The sequence below is a fragment of the Panthera uncia genome (genome assembly GCF_023721935.1).
Source record: "Panthera uncia isolate 11264 chromosome A1 unlocalized genomic scaffold, Puncia_PCG_1.0 HiC_scaffold_17, whole genome shotgun sequence".
Taxonomy (NCBI): domain Eukaryota; kingdom Metazoa; phylum Chordata; class Mammalia; order Carnivora; family Felidae; genus Panthera; species Panthera uncia.
This window is the reverse complement of record NW_026057577.1, coordinates 3247646-3264479: the sequence shown is the minus strand read 5'-3', so window position 1 is coordinate 3264479 and position 16834 is coordinate 3247646. Positions and strand designations below refer to the sequence as shown.

Here is a 16834-nt window from a genome sequence, read left to right as displayed (position 1 = left end):
CCTCTTTCAGTGATGGTTTAGTGGTCATGAACTCCTTTAGTTTTTATATACTGGATTATTACTCAGTTATAAAAATGAATTCTTTCCATTTGCAAGGACATGGTTGGAGCTAGAGTGTATTATGCTAAACAAAATAAGTCACTCAAAGAAAGACAAATGCCACATCATTTCACTTATGTGTGGAATTTAAGAAACAAAATAGATGAACATAAGAAAAAATTTAGAAAAAAAAGAGTCAAACCACAAAGCAGACTCTTAACAATATACAAAAAATAAAGAATTGGAGGGGTCATGGGGTGGATGAGTTAAATGAGTGATGGTTATTGAAGAGGGCACTTGTGACGAGCACAGGGCGTTGTATGTAGGTGATGAATCACTAAATTCTGTACCTTAAACTGTTATTACATTGTATGTTACCTAAATGGAATTTAAATGAAAACATGAAGTATAAAAAATTAATTAATTAATTATATAAACAAATAAACAAATAATAATATTTAACTGGAAAATTTTTCTCCTTGCATTTGTACTATGAGATAATTAATATAAACTAATTTGTAAAAATGCTTGCAAATGAAAATAATCAACGGTCACTTTATGTATCCACATTTGAGAGGTAAATTTATCTGTCTTCATACATTATTGCATTGTAATATTCAGGTAGAGAATAAATAGAAGGAAGACTCTTATTTGCAGTTTTAAACAATCACCTAGGATTCATTCTTCTGATAACTTTTATGCTTTAACATTATGCATTAAAATAACTTTTTAGATGTTTGCACAATAAACATTTTATATATTCATGTGATAGATTTGGTACTGGCTTATCCAGAGGCTTAGGTACCTCCAGGACTCAAGATCATTGCATTTCTTATTGCTTATATATTAATATGAGTAATGGTACACAGACCTAGTTAAAAGTTTACAAAATATGAGAGAAAAGCCATTATCAAAATATCACCACTTACTATGGAATCAAAGTTCTAAGAGATTACTTAATGTTTCCCACACTTTGAATATCATTGAGAAGTTTAAAAGCCATAGTTTTAATTTTGATTGCTGTATATTTTCATAATTATGCTACAATCTAAAAATCGACATTTTATGCGGAGTTTATTTTCTGATTTTGGTGTAAAATGCATAAAGGGACTGGAAGTTAAATTCAAAATATATTTTTCTGGATCATAAATCCTATCATCCTTCTTAGTATTTTTTTTTTGTGTATTTACTTATTTTGAGACAGAGAGAGAGAGAGAGAAAACAGACACAAGCTAGGGAAGGGCAGAGAGAGAGAAAGAGAGAGAGAGAGAGAGAGAGGATTTCAAGCAGGCGCTGAACTGTCAGAACGCAGCCCAGTGCAGAGCTCGAACTCACAAACCATGGGACCCTGATGTGAGTCAAAATCAAGAGTCAGACACTTAAGGGACCAAGCCACCCAGGTGCCCCATCCTTCTCAGTAATTTAATAAAAGTTTCTGTCAACTTACTCGGCTACTGATTCACACTTGGGATAGTTTCCATTATCAATTAATCTCTTTAATTACTATGGTTTATTCCTACTTTTTTTCCTTATTGAGTTGAATACAAATTGTTTTTTTGCAAAAGACTATATTTTACATTTTCAAATATATTGTTATGTCACTTTTGTAGTTGTCTTATGAATTTTGATTTTCACTTTCTAGTTATATACACAGTAAAACCTTGGATTGCTAGTAACTTGTTCTGTGAGAGTCCTGCAAGATATGCAAATATTTCTAATAAATTTTAACTTGATAAACAAGTGATGTCTTACAATACGAGTAGTACATAACACCAAACATCACATGATCACTACTGAGCTAATGGCTTTCTCTCTCTCTCTCTCTCTCTCTCTCTCTCTCTCTGACATTGTGGGTGACCATCTCTCATACTAAGATGCTTTGTCACAGGCCACAGTGTTTGGCAGGAATCAGTGGTTTTCAGAATGTTGGAAGGGGCCCACAATTAGCACTAGTGTATTTTTTGTCGCTTCAAATCACCAATGGACAGTTCTTTGCTTTTTAATACAGGAATAAGTTTAGGAATACTTTGCTTTATTCTAGATCAGGCTGCCTAAAGATATTGACCCTTTCTTCTGCTGCCTTATTTCCAATTATAGTAAATACAGTATATGATATGAGTTTATTAATACAGTAGTCTGGTCAACATCCATGGAAGCATATATAATGATCCCATTCAGGAAAAGGTGGAAAAGAAAAGCAATAATAAAGAGATGATTATGGTGGAAGTTAAGAAGGAAATCACTGAGAAGTATGGATGAGGTAGGCAATGTCCAAAATTGCAAGAATTTATAAGAAGGCTACATTGATCATTTGTACAATATTAAAGAAGAAAGAAGAAATAAGGGGCTAGATGCAGCAAAAGGAGTCAAATGATATAAAGGAGATATGTACAATGTGGGAAACTGCAAACTTTTGTAGAAAAGCACCACCCAAATAAGGCCGTAACAGTGAGAGTGATGAATCTGTTTCAATGACAATGCAATGTCACACTTCTGTGGAATACTTAAAAGGAGGCAAAAACAAGTGTCATTAGATAAGTTCCAGGTTAAATTTGTATGAAAAATAAATCCAGAGAGCCAATAGATAGCAATGATTCAGTTAGTAATAGTGAAAGTTGTCCTACACAGTAACCCTCCTTTCTCTCGTCTGCCTCATTCCAACCATGAAGGTTTTCAAAGGTAAGTGCAGGTTAATTTGTTTATTTTTCTTTATATTTTGTATTTTCTTTGTTATTTTGTATTATATTACAGTGTTATAATAATTTTTATGTGAATATTTTTGGATTGTGGAATATATCATCTGAGTTTCCATTATTTCTTATGGTGAAATTCTCTTCAAGACAAATTGCTTTGGATTACAAGCATGTTTCAGAAATGAACTATGCTCACAAGCCAAGGTTTTACTGTACAAGAAATCAAAGAGACTCACAGCAAGACAAATTATGATTAAAGTATCAAAACATGGGGCGCCTGGGTGGCTCAGTCGGTTGAGCGTCCAACTTCAGCTCAGGTCACGATCTCACGATCTCGTGGTCCATGAATTCGAGCCCCGCGTCAGGCTCTGGGCTGATGGCTCAGAGCCTGGAGCCTGCTTCTGATTCTGTGTCTCCCTCTCTCTCTGCTCCTCCCCCGTTCATGCTCTGTCTCTCTCTCTATCTCAAAAATAAATAAATGTTAAAAAAATTAAAAAAAAAACCATATAGACAACGATAAAATCTTAGAAGATCTAAGAGAAACAACTTGCTATTTATAAGGGAACCACAATAAGACAATCAGCAGATTTTTTCAGCAGAAATTTCACAGGCCAGAGAGAGTGACACAATATATTCAGGTGTTGAAAAATAAAAACTTCTAAGCAAAAATACTCTGCCTGATAAAATCTTTATTCAGAATTGAAGAATAGATCATTTTCCAGAGAAGCAAAAGCTTCGGGATTTCACCACCTCTGAACAATCCTTACAAGCAAAGTTAAATGGACTTTGTTAAGCAAAAATGAAAGCATGCTATTTTGGGCCATAGAAATCATATAAACATATAAATCTCACTAGTGAAAGCAAATATCTAGTAAAATTCAGAATAGCCCAATGTTGTAAAAGTAGTGGGTTAAATAGTTGTAAAGTTAGTAGGAGGCTTATAAAACGAAATAATAAAAATTACTATAACAACAGTAATAGATTAATGGATATACCAGATGAAAAACATAAATAGTGACATCAAAAATACAAAATGTATGGGGAAGGTATAAGTGTGGAGTTTAAAATGTATTTAAATTTTTTTTTAACGTTTATTTATTTTTGAGACAGAGAGAGACAGAGTGTGAACAGGGGAGGGGCATAGAGAGAGGGAGACACAGAATCTGAAACAGGCTCCAGGCTCTGAGCTGTCAGCACAGAGCCTGACACGGGGCTCGAACTCACAGACCGTGAGATCATGACCTGAGCCGAAGTTGGACGCTTAACCGACTGAGCCACCCAGGCGCCCCTAAAATGTATTTAAATTAAGGTGCTATGAACTTGAAATAGATTGTTGTAAATAAATGTTTTATGTACACTCATGGTAACCAAAAGCAAAATTATCTGTAGTGGGTACACAAAAAATTAAGAGAAAGGAATCTAACAATATCACTCAAAAAATTATGAAGTCAAAAAAAGTAAAATAAATAAAAACAATGGAATTACAATTGGCAAGAAAAAATAATAAAACAGAAATAAGAAAATACCTATGAATAAATATTTTAAATGTAAATAGACTAAATTCTCCAATCAAAAGATACCGAGTGGCAAAATGGGTAAAATTATAGGAACAAAATATACACTACCTTCTACAGCCCTAGCTTCAGCTTTCAGAGCATATAAACACTAAAAGTAAAAAAAAAAAAAAAAAAAAAAAAAAAGGAAAGATAATCCCTGCTAATGGAAAACGAAATAAAGCTGTGTATCTATGCTTATTTTAGACAAAGACTGTACTGAGAGACAAAGAACATAATTATATAAGAATAAGGAGGTCAAACCAATAAAGGATATAACATTTGTAAGTATTTATGTGCTCAACATAGGAGCACCTAAATATATAAAGCAAATATTTACAGACCTTATTGGAAAAATAGAAAGGAATACATTAATACTAGTGAACTTTAATACCTCACTTTTGGCAATAGATAGGTCATCCACATAGGAAAACAATAAGAAAACATTTGCTTAACAAATTACATTTAATGGACTTAAAAGATATTTCCTTTTTTTTTTTAACATTTATTTTTGAAACAGAGAAAGAGACAGAGAGAGCAGTGAAAGGTCAGAGAGAGAGGGAGACACAGAATCTGAAGCAGGCTTCACGCTCTGAGCTGTCAACACAGAGCCCAACGGAGGGTTTGAACCCATGAACCCTGAGAACATTACCTGAGGTGAAGTCAGACGCTTACCTGACTGAGCCACCCAGGCACCCCAAATGATATTTCAACTAAAAGCAGCAGAACACATGTTCTTCTGACGCACACATGGAACATTACCCAGGATAGATATGTTAGATCATAACACAAGTCCTTATAAATACAAAAAATATTGGAATGATACCAAACATATTTTATACCCACAATCATGTAAAACCAGGCATCAATTCCATGAAGAAAACTAGAAAATTCACAATAAGGGGAAATTAAAGAACATGTGATTAAAACCAATGGGTCAAAAGAGGAATCAAAAGAAAAATTTAAAAAATATATCATGAAAAATAAAAATAGAAATACAGTATACGAAAAAATATAGGATGCAAGTATAGCAGCTCTAAGAGGAAAGATCATAACAATAAACTCCTACATTTAGAAATACGAAAGATCTCAAGTAAACAACTTCACACCTAAAGGAACTAGAAAAAATGCAAAGCCTAAAATTAGCAGATAAAAAAAAGAAGAGATCACAATGAGAATAAATGAAATACAGTCTCCAAAAGACAATACAAAAGGAAATGAAAGTAACTGTTTTTTTAAAATAAACAAAATAAACAAACCTTTAACAAGACTCAGCAAGAAAAAAGATAGACAACACACATCAATAAAATCAGAAATTAAATATTAGATGTTACTATTTTTACATATATAAATATTGTAAATACTTAAAGTGTTATAATTATATAAATAGTATATAATATAAAATGTGTAATAGTATTCAGCTATTAATAGCACAGAAATTCTGCCATTTGCAATAACATGGATAGACCTTGGGTGCATTCTCACTTATAGGTGGAATCTATAAGAGCTGAGGTCATTAAAACAAAGAATAGAATGGTGGCTACCAAAGGCTAAAGGACAGGGAAATTGGGAGATGCTAGTCAAAGGGTATTGATTCAAGTTATAAGATGAATAAATTCTGAAATGTACAGTATTGTGACTTGGTTCACAATATTGTATTTTATATTTGAAAGTTCTAAGAAATTAGCTCTTAAATATTTTAGTCACAAAAAAAGTGTAATTATGTGAGATGATGGACATGTTAACTAACCTCCTTGTGGTACTCATTTTGGATATATGTGTATCAAGTCATTACAATGCAAATATTAAATTTATATGATTCTATATGTAAATGTATCTCAGTGAAAGTATTAAAAGAATAAGCTAAATCACCATGTAAGAATAATGCCATCAGCATCAAAAATAAAATCGAACAAAGCAAAATAAATTAAAATAATAAAAAAATAAAATAAAATAAAATAAAAAATGTGTAAGTAAAAAATGTAATTAAAGGGACAATTAATGATGGAAAAAATTCAGATGTAATAAATGCTATTATCTGCAACTTTATAAAAGTACATTCAATTTAACCACAAAAGTTATCACACCACAGGCAAATGAATAAACTATATGAGCACATGATTACCATTACTAATTAGAAATAGTTAATGAGTATGTTCCCTTACGTAGTGAACAAGTAATAAAGCAGTCTTTGCGTTATTTTCATATGGGAGTAAATATCATATGAAAACAAAGTAAGTTTTTAAAAGGGTTTAGAGTAGTTGATCAATAAAGAGCCTGAAGTAGTCTGGAATACTTCTTGATTATGTGCAATCTCAATGGTGGCAGCTACAGATGTCTTATGAGTGCTGAAGGATTGTTGCATGGGGTTTTGGTTCCTGTATTGTGACGTGCAGGAATGCTCTGTTCTTTCTGTAAAAGTATGCAAGGTCTACAGATGGAGTTTAACCAGTTATTTGTGAATGTAGTCTGGTCTTTTCCTCACAGAAAGTTTGGTCCTTCACTCCTCAAAAGCAGCAGTTTGCAAATTTCAAATAAAGTAAGTTAATTGTTCCACAGATCAAGGGACTTAGATCAACAAGCAAGTAGTGTATACCTTTGAAACAATTTAACCCTTAAGACTGATTGGAGTGTTTTTACAGTAGTATATCTTAAATATGTACCATTTATATTTGTCAATCATACTTAACTCTTGGAAAATCTGAGAAAGAAAAACTTTTTTTGAGGAAAGACATAAATATCATAGAGACAAATAAAAAGCAAAAAATATAAAATGGTATAAAGCTTATATTGTATCAAGTAACACTTCTGATTGATAAACCAAATTAAACAAAATTTAAAATATAACCTAGATCTGGGCACCTGGGGGGCTTAGTCAGTTAGGCGTCCGACATCAGCTCAGATGATGATCTCGTAGTTCATGGGTTGGAGGCTTTCATTGGGCTCTCTGGTGACAGCTCAGAGTCTGGAGCCTGCTTCATATTCTGTGTCTCCTTCTCTCACTGACCCTCCCCTGCTCACGCTCTGTATCTCTCTCTCAAAATAAATAATAAAACCAATTTAAAAATTTTTATTAAAAATGAACATTAAAATATATATATGTATATGTATATTTTAACATTAAAATATAAACAACATATAAAATATTATAATTTATATTTTGACATATAAAATAAACATTAAAATATATATATATAGCCTAGATCTGCCTAAAACAAAATTTCATAATAATGAAAAAGATATATACTGTGGACTCAATTCTACTATTAAAACTCCATGTCAAATGTCCACGCAATCCTTTTTGTATATATTAATACATCATTATCATCTGTCTATACAGCTATACTATATATGTATCTGTGTCTTTACTTAAGTATATGTTATTCTAAGGTCCAATAGATGATCACAGATTGCTTTTAATCAACATCTTCTTTTCCCTCAAACTTTATTGAAGTATGATACTTGTGTATATTTAGAGTGTAGAACATGATATTTCTATATGCACGTATATTGTGAAATGATTACAAAAATGAAACTAATTAACATTTCTGTCACTTCTCATAGTTATCATTTTTGGGGATGTGGTAACAATACTTAAGATTCACCCTCAGCAAATATTAAGTATACAATGCAGTATTTTCCAGTTTATTCTCACTTTTTGTTTATATGTATCATGTTTGTGTCTGTGTGATTGTGTACATACGTGTTTGTGAATTTTTGTTTCCTTTCCTCTACAAAATATTCATGGCAATTTTTCATATTTGAGTTTATCACTAATTTTAATTTTTAAGCTTTCATTGACTTTTTATTTTAAATAATTATCTTCTATTTATGCAAGTAGTGCATACAACTATTTTTCAAAACTTTATGGTCAATAATTATTTCCCACACTTCATTTTTAAGTCTCTTTGATTCTCTCTAGATTTTAAATATGGCACATATTTGGGGCACCTGGGTGGCTCAGTCGGTTTAGCATCAGACTTCAGCTCAGGTCATGCTCTCATGACTCGTGGGTTTGAGCCCCACATCCAGCTCTGTGCTGACAGCTCAGAGACTGGAACCTGCTTTGGATTCTGTGTCTCCCTCTCTCTCTGCCCCTTCCCTGCTCATACTCTGTCCTCTTTGTCTCTTAAGAAAATAAAATAAAACATTAAAAAAAACTAAAATATGGTACACATTTATTTATCTTCTGAGTTAACTATTGGAATGTATATAATTTTTATACAATGAGAATTTTTTAAACAAACTTAAAAATATATAAGAAAGTATTATGTGATGTTCTTTAATATGGATTTGTGTATTAAAAGTAAATTGTTAATGGTCCATTAATATAAGTTAATTTAGTAATTAAAAATAAAATAGAGTAAGAAATCAACCTAATCACTGTAATTGTGTTTAAAAATGTAAAAGCATACATTAGCCATCATTGAATGTTTCATTAACTTAGTTAAAATATTTTAAATTGCATTCTACAGTCAATTTTGGAAAACATATTGGCAACAGATAGATTTAAAATATGTTTAAAATGGTCTATGGGTGCCTGGGTGGCTCAGTCAGTTGGGCATCCTACTCTTGATTTCAGCTTGGGCCATGATCTTGTGGTTTGTGAGTTTGAGCCCAATATCAGTCTCTGAACTAACAGTGCAGAGTCAGCCTGGGATTCACTCTCTCCTCTCTCTTTGCTCCTCCCCTGCTCTCACTTTATCACTCTCTCAAAATAAATAAATAAACTTAAAAAAATATTAAAATGATGTAATTTATTTTATAATACATCATTGAATTCTTATTATATTCCATAACTCTTTTGGAATGAGAATGTAATAGTATTACAATTAATATTAAAAAATAAGTGAGGGGCATCTGGGTGTCTCAATCGGTTATGTGTCCAACTTTGTCTCGTGTCATGATCTCACGGTTTGTGAGTTCAAGCCCGATGTCGGGCTCTGTGCTGAGAGCTCAGAGCCTGGACCCTGCTTCAGATTCTGTGTCTCCTCTCTCTCTCTGCCCCTCCCCTGCTCACACTCTGTCTCTCACTCTATCTCAAAAATAAAGATTAAAAAAGTCAATAAAGAAAATAAAGTGATTCGTAAGAGAAAACAATCATTAAAAACATTTACACAACAAATTCAAAAGATCAAGATTTTATAATCTATTCTAATCATTCATAGATGGTCTCCAAATATACATTTTATCCATATCAAAATCAGTATTGGGCTGAAGACAATGTGAGAGTTGATAATAACCATTGTGGTGTGGACTTTTGGTCATTTGAGAACAAATCAATATTGTATTGTATATTGAACCTAAATTGTTATTATGTAATATTTTGGCATTACATTTGCACATATTTGAATAGAATAGAAAGCAAATGTCTCAGCACAGTGAGGAATCACAGAGCTTCTGTTTGTGTATGCTTGTGATACAATTTGATACTTATTTCAACTGAGGTAAGGAAGAAAATAATAGAGAGTGAAGATTATTTGTTTTTCCCATATTTCAATTTCTTCTTTAAAATATTTACTTTTCTTAGGCTGTATAAACTCTATGTTAAATTATATGATTTTGTTATAAATTCAAACTGTTCTTCCTTTATTTTATTTAAATGTTTATTTATTTTTGAGACAGAGACAGAGCATGAACGGGGGAGGGTCAGAGAGAGAGAGACAGACACAGAATCCGAAGCAGGCTCCAGGCTCTGAGCTGTCAGCACAGAGCCCGACACGGGGCTCGAACTCATGAACTATGAGATCATGACCTGAGCCGAAGTCAGAGGCTCAACCAAATGAGCCACCCAGGTGCCCCAAACTGTTCTTCCTTTAAAATGTCTGTATGCAAAAGTAAATATTTAGTGTATGACTTATTGTGATGAAATTAAGTGTTCCACCAGGACATTTTTCTTAGCTTCCCATGCTCTTCATGTAATTAAATAAATGAAAATAAATGCATACATAGAGCATAGAATAGTGTTATAAATGCTATTCACCAAATATTTCTGGAAATATTAGATTTATGATATAAGCTAATATCTATTATTTTGTTTTTACCATTATAAAGTAGTTTTTTATCTTTTTTGCTCTAAACAATTCTAGTCCTTTTTTTTTTTTCTTGGTTATTCTTATCACACAGTTAAGGACTCTCACACATATTGGTTTATACCTTACAATAAATGTATGTTTTATTTTAAATAAGTGCTAGATTCCCATATTTAGTTCCTATAAGATGGTCTAATTCAAATAACATCTATAATACTTATCTGCATTAGAATGTGATTATTCAGATTCTAACTACAAATCATAGTACATGCCTTATTTATGTAACTGTAGCTCTTGTACTGATTAAATAATGTGGCATCCTAAGCTAGTTCATAGTCATTGTTCACACAAGTGCTAAGGGATATCAGTAACATAGAAACATGAAGATATTAGCCTTGGAAACAGAGATAAAGCTGATACCTATTAGAATTACAATTAATTAAAAGTAGACAATATTCTCTGAATACTGACTTAAATCAGAGTTTGTTGCATCTCTAAAGAGATACCAAAATGGGGAATCAACAGACAAAGAAAAATTACATAAATGTCTATTACTTTCCATTATAATACAGTATCAAAAAAGATCTAAGTGTTAAAAAGAAAAAAAAAGAGTTAATACAATATATAAACAAAATTATATTCAGTCATCTTAAAATATAATTTCAAAGAACATAAACATATGTGTGAATGTAATTACTTTAAAAATATAGAGAACTATAATGAATTTTCAAAATAAATTATTCATAAAATAATGAATTTATTAACTCTAGTACATTTTTAAAATACGGTGTTGTATATTAGTTTTTTTTATTATAAATGTGTGAATGATAAAAGTAGTGCAAAATGTAATACTCTTCATCATTGAAAACTAAGTCAATTATTTCAACAGGTAAAGATTTTTGAAAATAATAAAAGCTAAAACAAACAGAACACATATCATCAGCCTTCTTTCTTTTCAGTGTGTTCTAATGTCTCTTTCTATGAAAAGATTTATTCACTGCACATTGATATTTAGTTAAGTTTATGAGCTATAAATGTATAGAAAATTATTTATATTATATTATATTATATTATATTATATTATATTAATTATATTTCAATCAGCAGACTCATCTGGAAAATTTGACTGAATTTGTTTTGTATCAGTTCTTTCTTCATGCAATCACTGGGACAAATAATGAATGGACATTGCCAAAAGGAATGCTAATAAACACATCAATGAATCTCATATAATTTATTTTTTGGTACTCATCAGGTATAATACAGAATTAAGAACATTTTCATAATATTGGGTAAGAACTAAAGTGTAAAGTGGAATTTGGAAAATAAATACAGAAACTATTAACACAATTACAATTTAAAGTATACATAAATTCTTACCTTTCCATATTTTATACCACCCAAAAATATTGAACTGATATAAATGCAGGAATATAGTAAATGCAAAACTTTATGTGGGTGTAGAACTGTTATCTATGAAGAAACAAATCTCCCAGGCAAAACTGGGCTCCCATTTTATTCTTCACTTATATTTACAAATATACTTGTGAAGTAAAAGTAAATGTTTTATTTACCTCTGTTCTGGTTTTGTAGATTTATATAATAACAAAGAATTACAATAATGTATCAATCTGTATTCAGGAAAGATTTGTTACAGCAAATGGTATAGTGTAGCAAAAGCAAAGAAGTATAATGCAATATTAGGGACATTCAGAAGAATGAGGCTCAGCTTCTGGGAAACATTTTCAGTCATGTGAGACATGCTTCCTCTCTGGATAATAAATCAGGACACCAGGGAATCCACACTCTCATTTAAGGAGAAAACTTTTATGGTTCTCCAGTCAAGTATCCAAAACCAGATGTATAATCTGACTCAATAAACAGAAATTAAAACAGCCTAATAGAAACCAGGTACAAACTAAGAATGTTTACATTTTCTCTAGCAATGTTCCAAAGTTATGTCAGACCTGAATGCATCCTCACTGACACTAGTTAGTATATTTAACTCCATTTGGTCAAGGATTACCACCATGGTTCCAGGTAACTCCAGAGATAAGTACAAATTTGCAACATACTAGCTAGATTAACCCTGTATTTACAAGAAATATTCAAAAGAAAACACCTCTACTCTTGGAGAAAATTAAGGACATTCTCCTTTCTCAAAAGTCTTCTAGGGATCAGCTTTCCCAGACCTGCCTTCATTGCCTTGTTTCTTAGGCTGTAGATGATAGGATTAAGGGAAGGGGGTAACAAAATATAGGAAGAAGATAGAACAAGATCAGTGAATGATGTACACCCTAAAATAGGTTTCAGGTAAGCAATAAAAGCAGTTGAGAGAAAAAGTATAACAACTGCCAAATGTCGAAGGCAAGTGGAATAGGTTTTTGACTGCCTTTTCGTGGATGGTATCTTTCTGACAGTGTAGAAGATGTAGATGTAGGAGACTGTGATGCAAATAAAGCAGAAGACATCCACGACTGCATTAACAAGAATGAGTACAATTTCTACAGTTATATTCTCTGAGCAAGTAATAGCTAACAACTGGGGAATATCACAAAAGAATTGTTGAATTTCATTGAATCCACAGTAAGATAAGGAAAAGTTTCCTGCTGTATGTATAACAGATATAAAGCCACTAGTGAGCCAGGACAGAGCCACTGTCTGCACACATGTGCCCCTGTTCATGATGGCTTCATAGTGCAGTAGATGGCAAATGGCAGCATAACGGTCAACAGACATCAGTGTAAGGAGGAACAGCTCTGCCCCTGCTGAAAAAGGCACCAGGAAGACCTGGGTGACACAGCCAAAAAATGAGATGGAATTGCTGCGGGTCAAGGAATTGGCAACAGTTTTGGGCACAACAGCTGAAATGAGACAGATATCTAACAGAGACAGATTCTTAAAAAAAAAAATACATGGGTGTGTGCAGGCATGGGTCCAAGGATGTTATGGTAATAATGAGGCCATTCCCCATCAGGGCAAACAGGTAAATTACTGTAAAAAGCACACATTGTAAGAGCTGAAGACTCCATGGGCCTGAAAATCCCAAGATAAGAAATTCTGTCACCACTGAAATATTGTTCATTTTTGATGAAACATTCTGCATTAAAAAAGAAAAGGTATAGTTACAACGGCCGTGAATTCTAAGTATATTTATTTCACCTCAATAGAGAAAAAAAAAACCCTCTGTTAATTCTTATCACATTAGTAAATGCGGTGTGTGTGAGAAAAAGTCAGAAATAATTTTAAAAAATGCATTTTCCTCATCAATAAATCCACATTTTGTATGTACTTCGTTTCATCAAGTTTTTGTTTCTCTAAGTGTCTGTTATAATGTTATAAGAACATATGTACAAACTGATTATCAGACAAAATGCAACCTGTGCTTATAGAGAAGAATATCAACTGAATATTAACAAAATGCAACCTGTGCTTATAGAGAAGACTATTAATTTACACATGAAAGAAAGTGGGGGAATAAATATGAAGTATCCAATGATTCCATGCCACATCCTCTATCTAATTCAATGAATTAATAATTTGTTAATTAACTGTTCCTGTACTTGTATTAAAAGTAACTTCATGAAACAACAGGCATTCCTCTTTCTACTTTAAACTTTGTTTCTTTCTGTATTACTTTAATCCTTTCTTTTATCTTCTGATATTTTAGATTACTGTTTATAAGTGACTAAATATAATACAGAATTTCTTATTTTAGCTATCTGGATTACTATATATTATACCTTGTTACACTTAAACTTTTTTTAGTTATCTAGTTTTCACAAATTAAGGTCATTTTATGCATTTGTGAAATCCATATGCCTAGATAGATTGATAGATACAAATAGATATACATATATGTGTTTATCCAATCTTACTTTATTACACTGCTACACAGTTACAAATACAAAGTAAGTTAAACTTCTATTTACAAGTCTGTATATCCTTTCCCTGTATTTTAACTAATAATATCCTTTTTATAATTCTCTGATGGACATGATGCTTACACATGAATTCTTTTCAAATATTTTACTTCAAATAATCCTATATTAATTAGAAAATGCTGTATACTTTTCTACTTGATTTAAAATCTGCCAACATTTTAACAGAAAAGACTTGAAATGGGTAGAGATAAATTGCATAAATGATAGATGATATAGACAGATAGATATAATATACATATACATAGATATAATATCATATAAGCATATTTATTATTTTATATTTATATTTTATATATTTATATTATATATGTTATATATATATAATCTATCATTTATATCATCTATCATTTACTGTCTATCTAATTTTACTTCAATGTGTTTTATAAGTTTAACCCTTATGTGTCAATATCTGTGACTTCTCTTTCGGCCTCAAAAATTACCAATTCTTACTCATTCAATTAAGAATTCAATTACTTGAACATAGTGTAAATGGATGAAGAAAGTGCAGTTGTTTCAAAAAGTTGGGTGAACGGATTCAGTGTAAATTTCTGAAATCAACTGACCTCTACTATTTTACAAATCTATACTTGTATAATATATAATTATGTATAATTTAAAGCAATCTAATGTTTCCATAAATCAAAAGTAAGGAAAGCTAATTGATGATACTGTAGCCTATAATCCCAATAATTTTAACTACATTTTAGAGGTAATGTTTTGCCAACCTAGTCATCATTTTTTTATCTATCATTTCACGACTTAATTCTTTTATTACTCTGTTTATGACTAAAATAAAAATTTACTTGGTATTTTAATTGTTTTTAATTGATTACAGTGAAATCAGCATCCTGTTATGCATTAAAATGAAGTTACATAAATAAGTGTTTTGAAGTCCAAAGTGTCTTTGTTGTGTGAACTCATATTTCAGAACAAGTTTGGTCTGCACTTAGAAAACCTATGTTCTAGAGATATTAAAATAAACATTTAATAATCCAAGAAATTTGTATCACTAGAGAATTTAGGGAACTTTTTACAGGTTTATTATTTTCTTACTGAAATTACAATCAATAACCAGAATAAAAGAAAATAAAACTCACTAAAGTATCCGTTCTGTAGAAGATGGAAGAAATCATCAGGCTTTGTGTATAGTTGTTGATGAAACTATTCCTGATTATTCTAAGTCAACAACAGTAGCTCTGATTTTCAAATATTGAGAAAGTTCTTTCCTAAAAGGCACTTTACTTCTTGCTCTCTTGGCTTTAACAAATACAGTTGTGAATAAGATTAAGCACAATGAGAATGGTGATTTTATATTTGCTGTCCATCTCCCAATGGCTTGAACTCTGGAGTATTCCAAAGGGAAATGCTGCCACTTTTGTCGGAATGGACTGATGTAGTCTGTTTCTCACAATCATAAGAGACACACATTGGCACAATAAGATATGTGGAAATGAAGTATCATGATAAAATTTCCTTTTTAATGATTAACTTCAAATACTGTGATGCAATCAAGAGTCTTCATAATTTGTGAGAAGACACTGAAGAAGCATATATATCCAATCACACACAGAGCCATTATAGAGAAGTGTCTATTAGCCTGACACTTTCCTTGGTGTGTTTACATTATCTCATTCACACTATAAATATATTTTTATTCAATAGCCTCTTGAAATCACAGTTATATTCTCATTTGTCGTGTTGGACTGTCCAGTCATATTTTCTTCTATAGAGCAAATAAATGGTTTCAATGAGTGATATCAATTAATATCGTAAAATATCATTTAAAAAACCTACACATACAGACAGTGAGACAGACAAAAGGTAATTTAATGAACTAAGCATTAGTTTACTTATACGTTTTTATACATTAGCTGGAATTAATAAGTTTAATAATTTTGTTTTAGTAATTGATAGACTGTTATGTAAACAAATTTCATGAAACTGAGTGCAATGCAAACACATATTATTGTGTTTAAATAATTCCAGATCCCGATGGTAAAACATGTTGTGAGATGTAAAAAAGAAAATCTTAGCAAATGCAATTAAATAATTTAACAATATTTAGAAAAGGTATAAGAACATTATAAGCAGTTGTTGAACTTTGGGTTAAAATAAAGTACTTTGAATCATTCAAGATAAAACCAGCTCACTTGAAGATAAGTCATATGCAAATCCAGACCAAGATTTAACAACAACAACAAAAGAAGAAAAAGGGTAAAACCTTTTATATTTATGGGACTCCATCAAGACAGCTACTTGCTGTGGAGAGACAAAGGGAAGAGAAAGAATGCTGAGGAATCATAGGACTGTATCTGAAATTGAGAAAAACCACAGACCAGGATTCAGAAAGATTCAATCTCTAACTGCAGGGCTTTCTCCAGAATGGGGCCAGCCGCCCTGTTCCTGCACCTGGGGAGGGGGATAGCCAGCCCCCAGCTCAGTAACTAGTTCTGAGGCACAGTCCTCACTTGGAGAAAGTAATCCCTTCCCTGGAGTGCTGTGGGAATAAGGTATATAACAATTCAAAGGACAAAGAGTGCCTGCACCCACCAGCCAAAGACTATATATCTGGC

The 16834-nt window shown here is 31.7% G+C and overlaps 1 protein-coding gene across 1 annotated transcript; it reads right to left on the bottom strand.

The window, feature by feature from the left end:
• Positions 1-12441: 12441 nt before the first annotated feature.
• LOC125935089 (olfactory receptor 14A16-like) lies at positions 12442-13402 on the bottom strand. Its single transcript, XM_049648796.1, is given in 2 exon segments — positions 12442-13227; positions 13229-13402. Coding segments are annotated over 2 exon segments (960 nt in total).
• Between the last annotated feature and the right edge of the window lie 3432 nt (positions 13403-16834).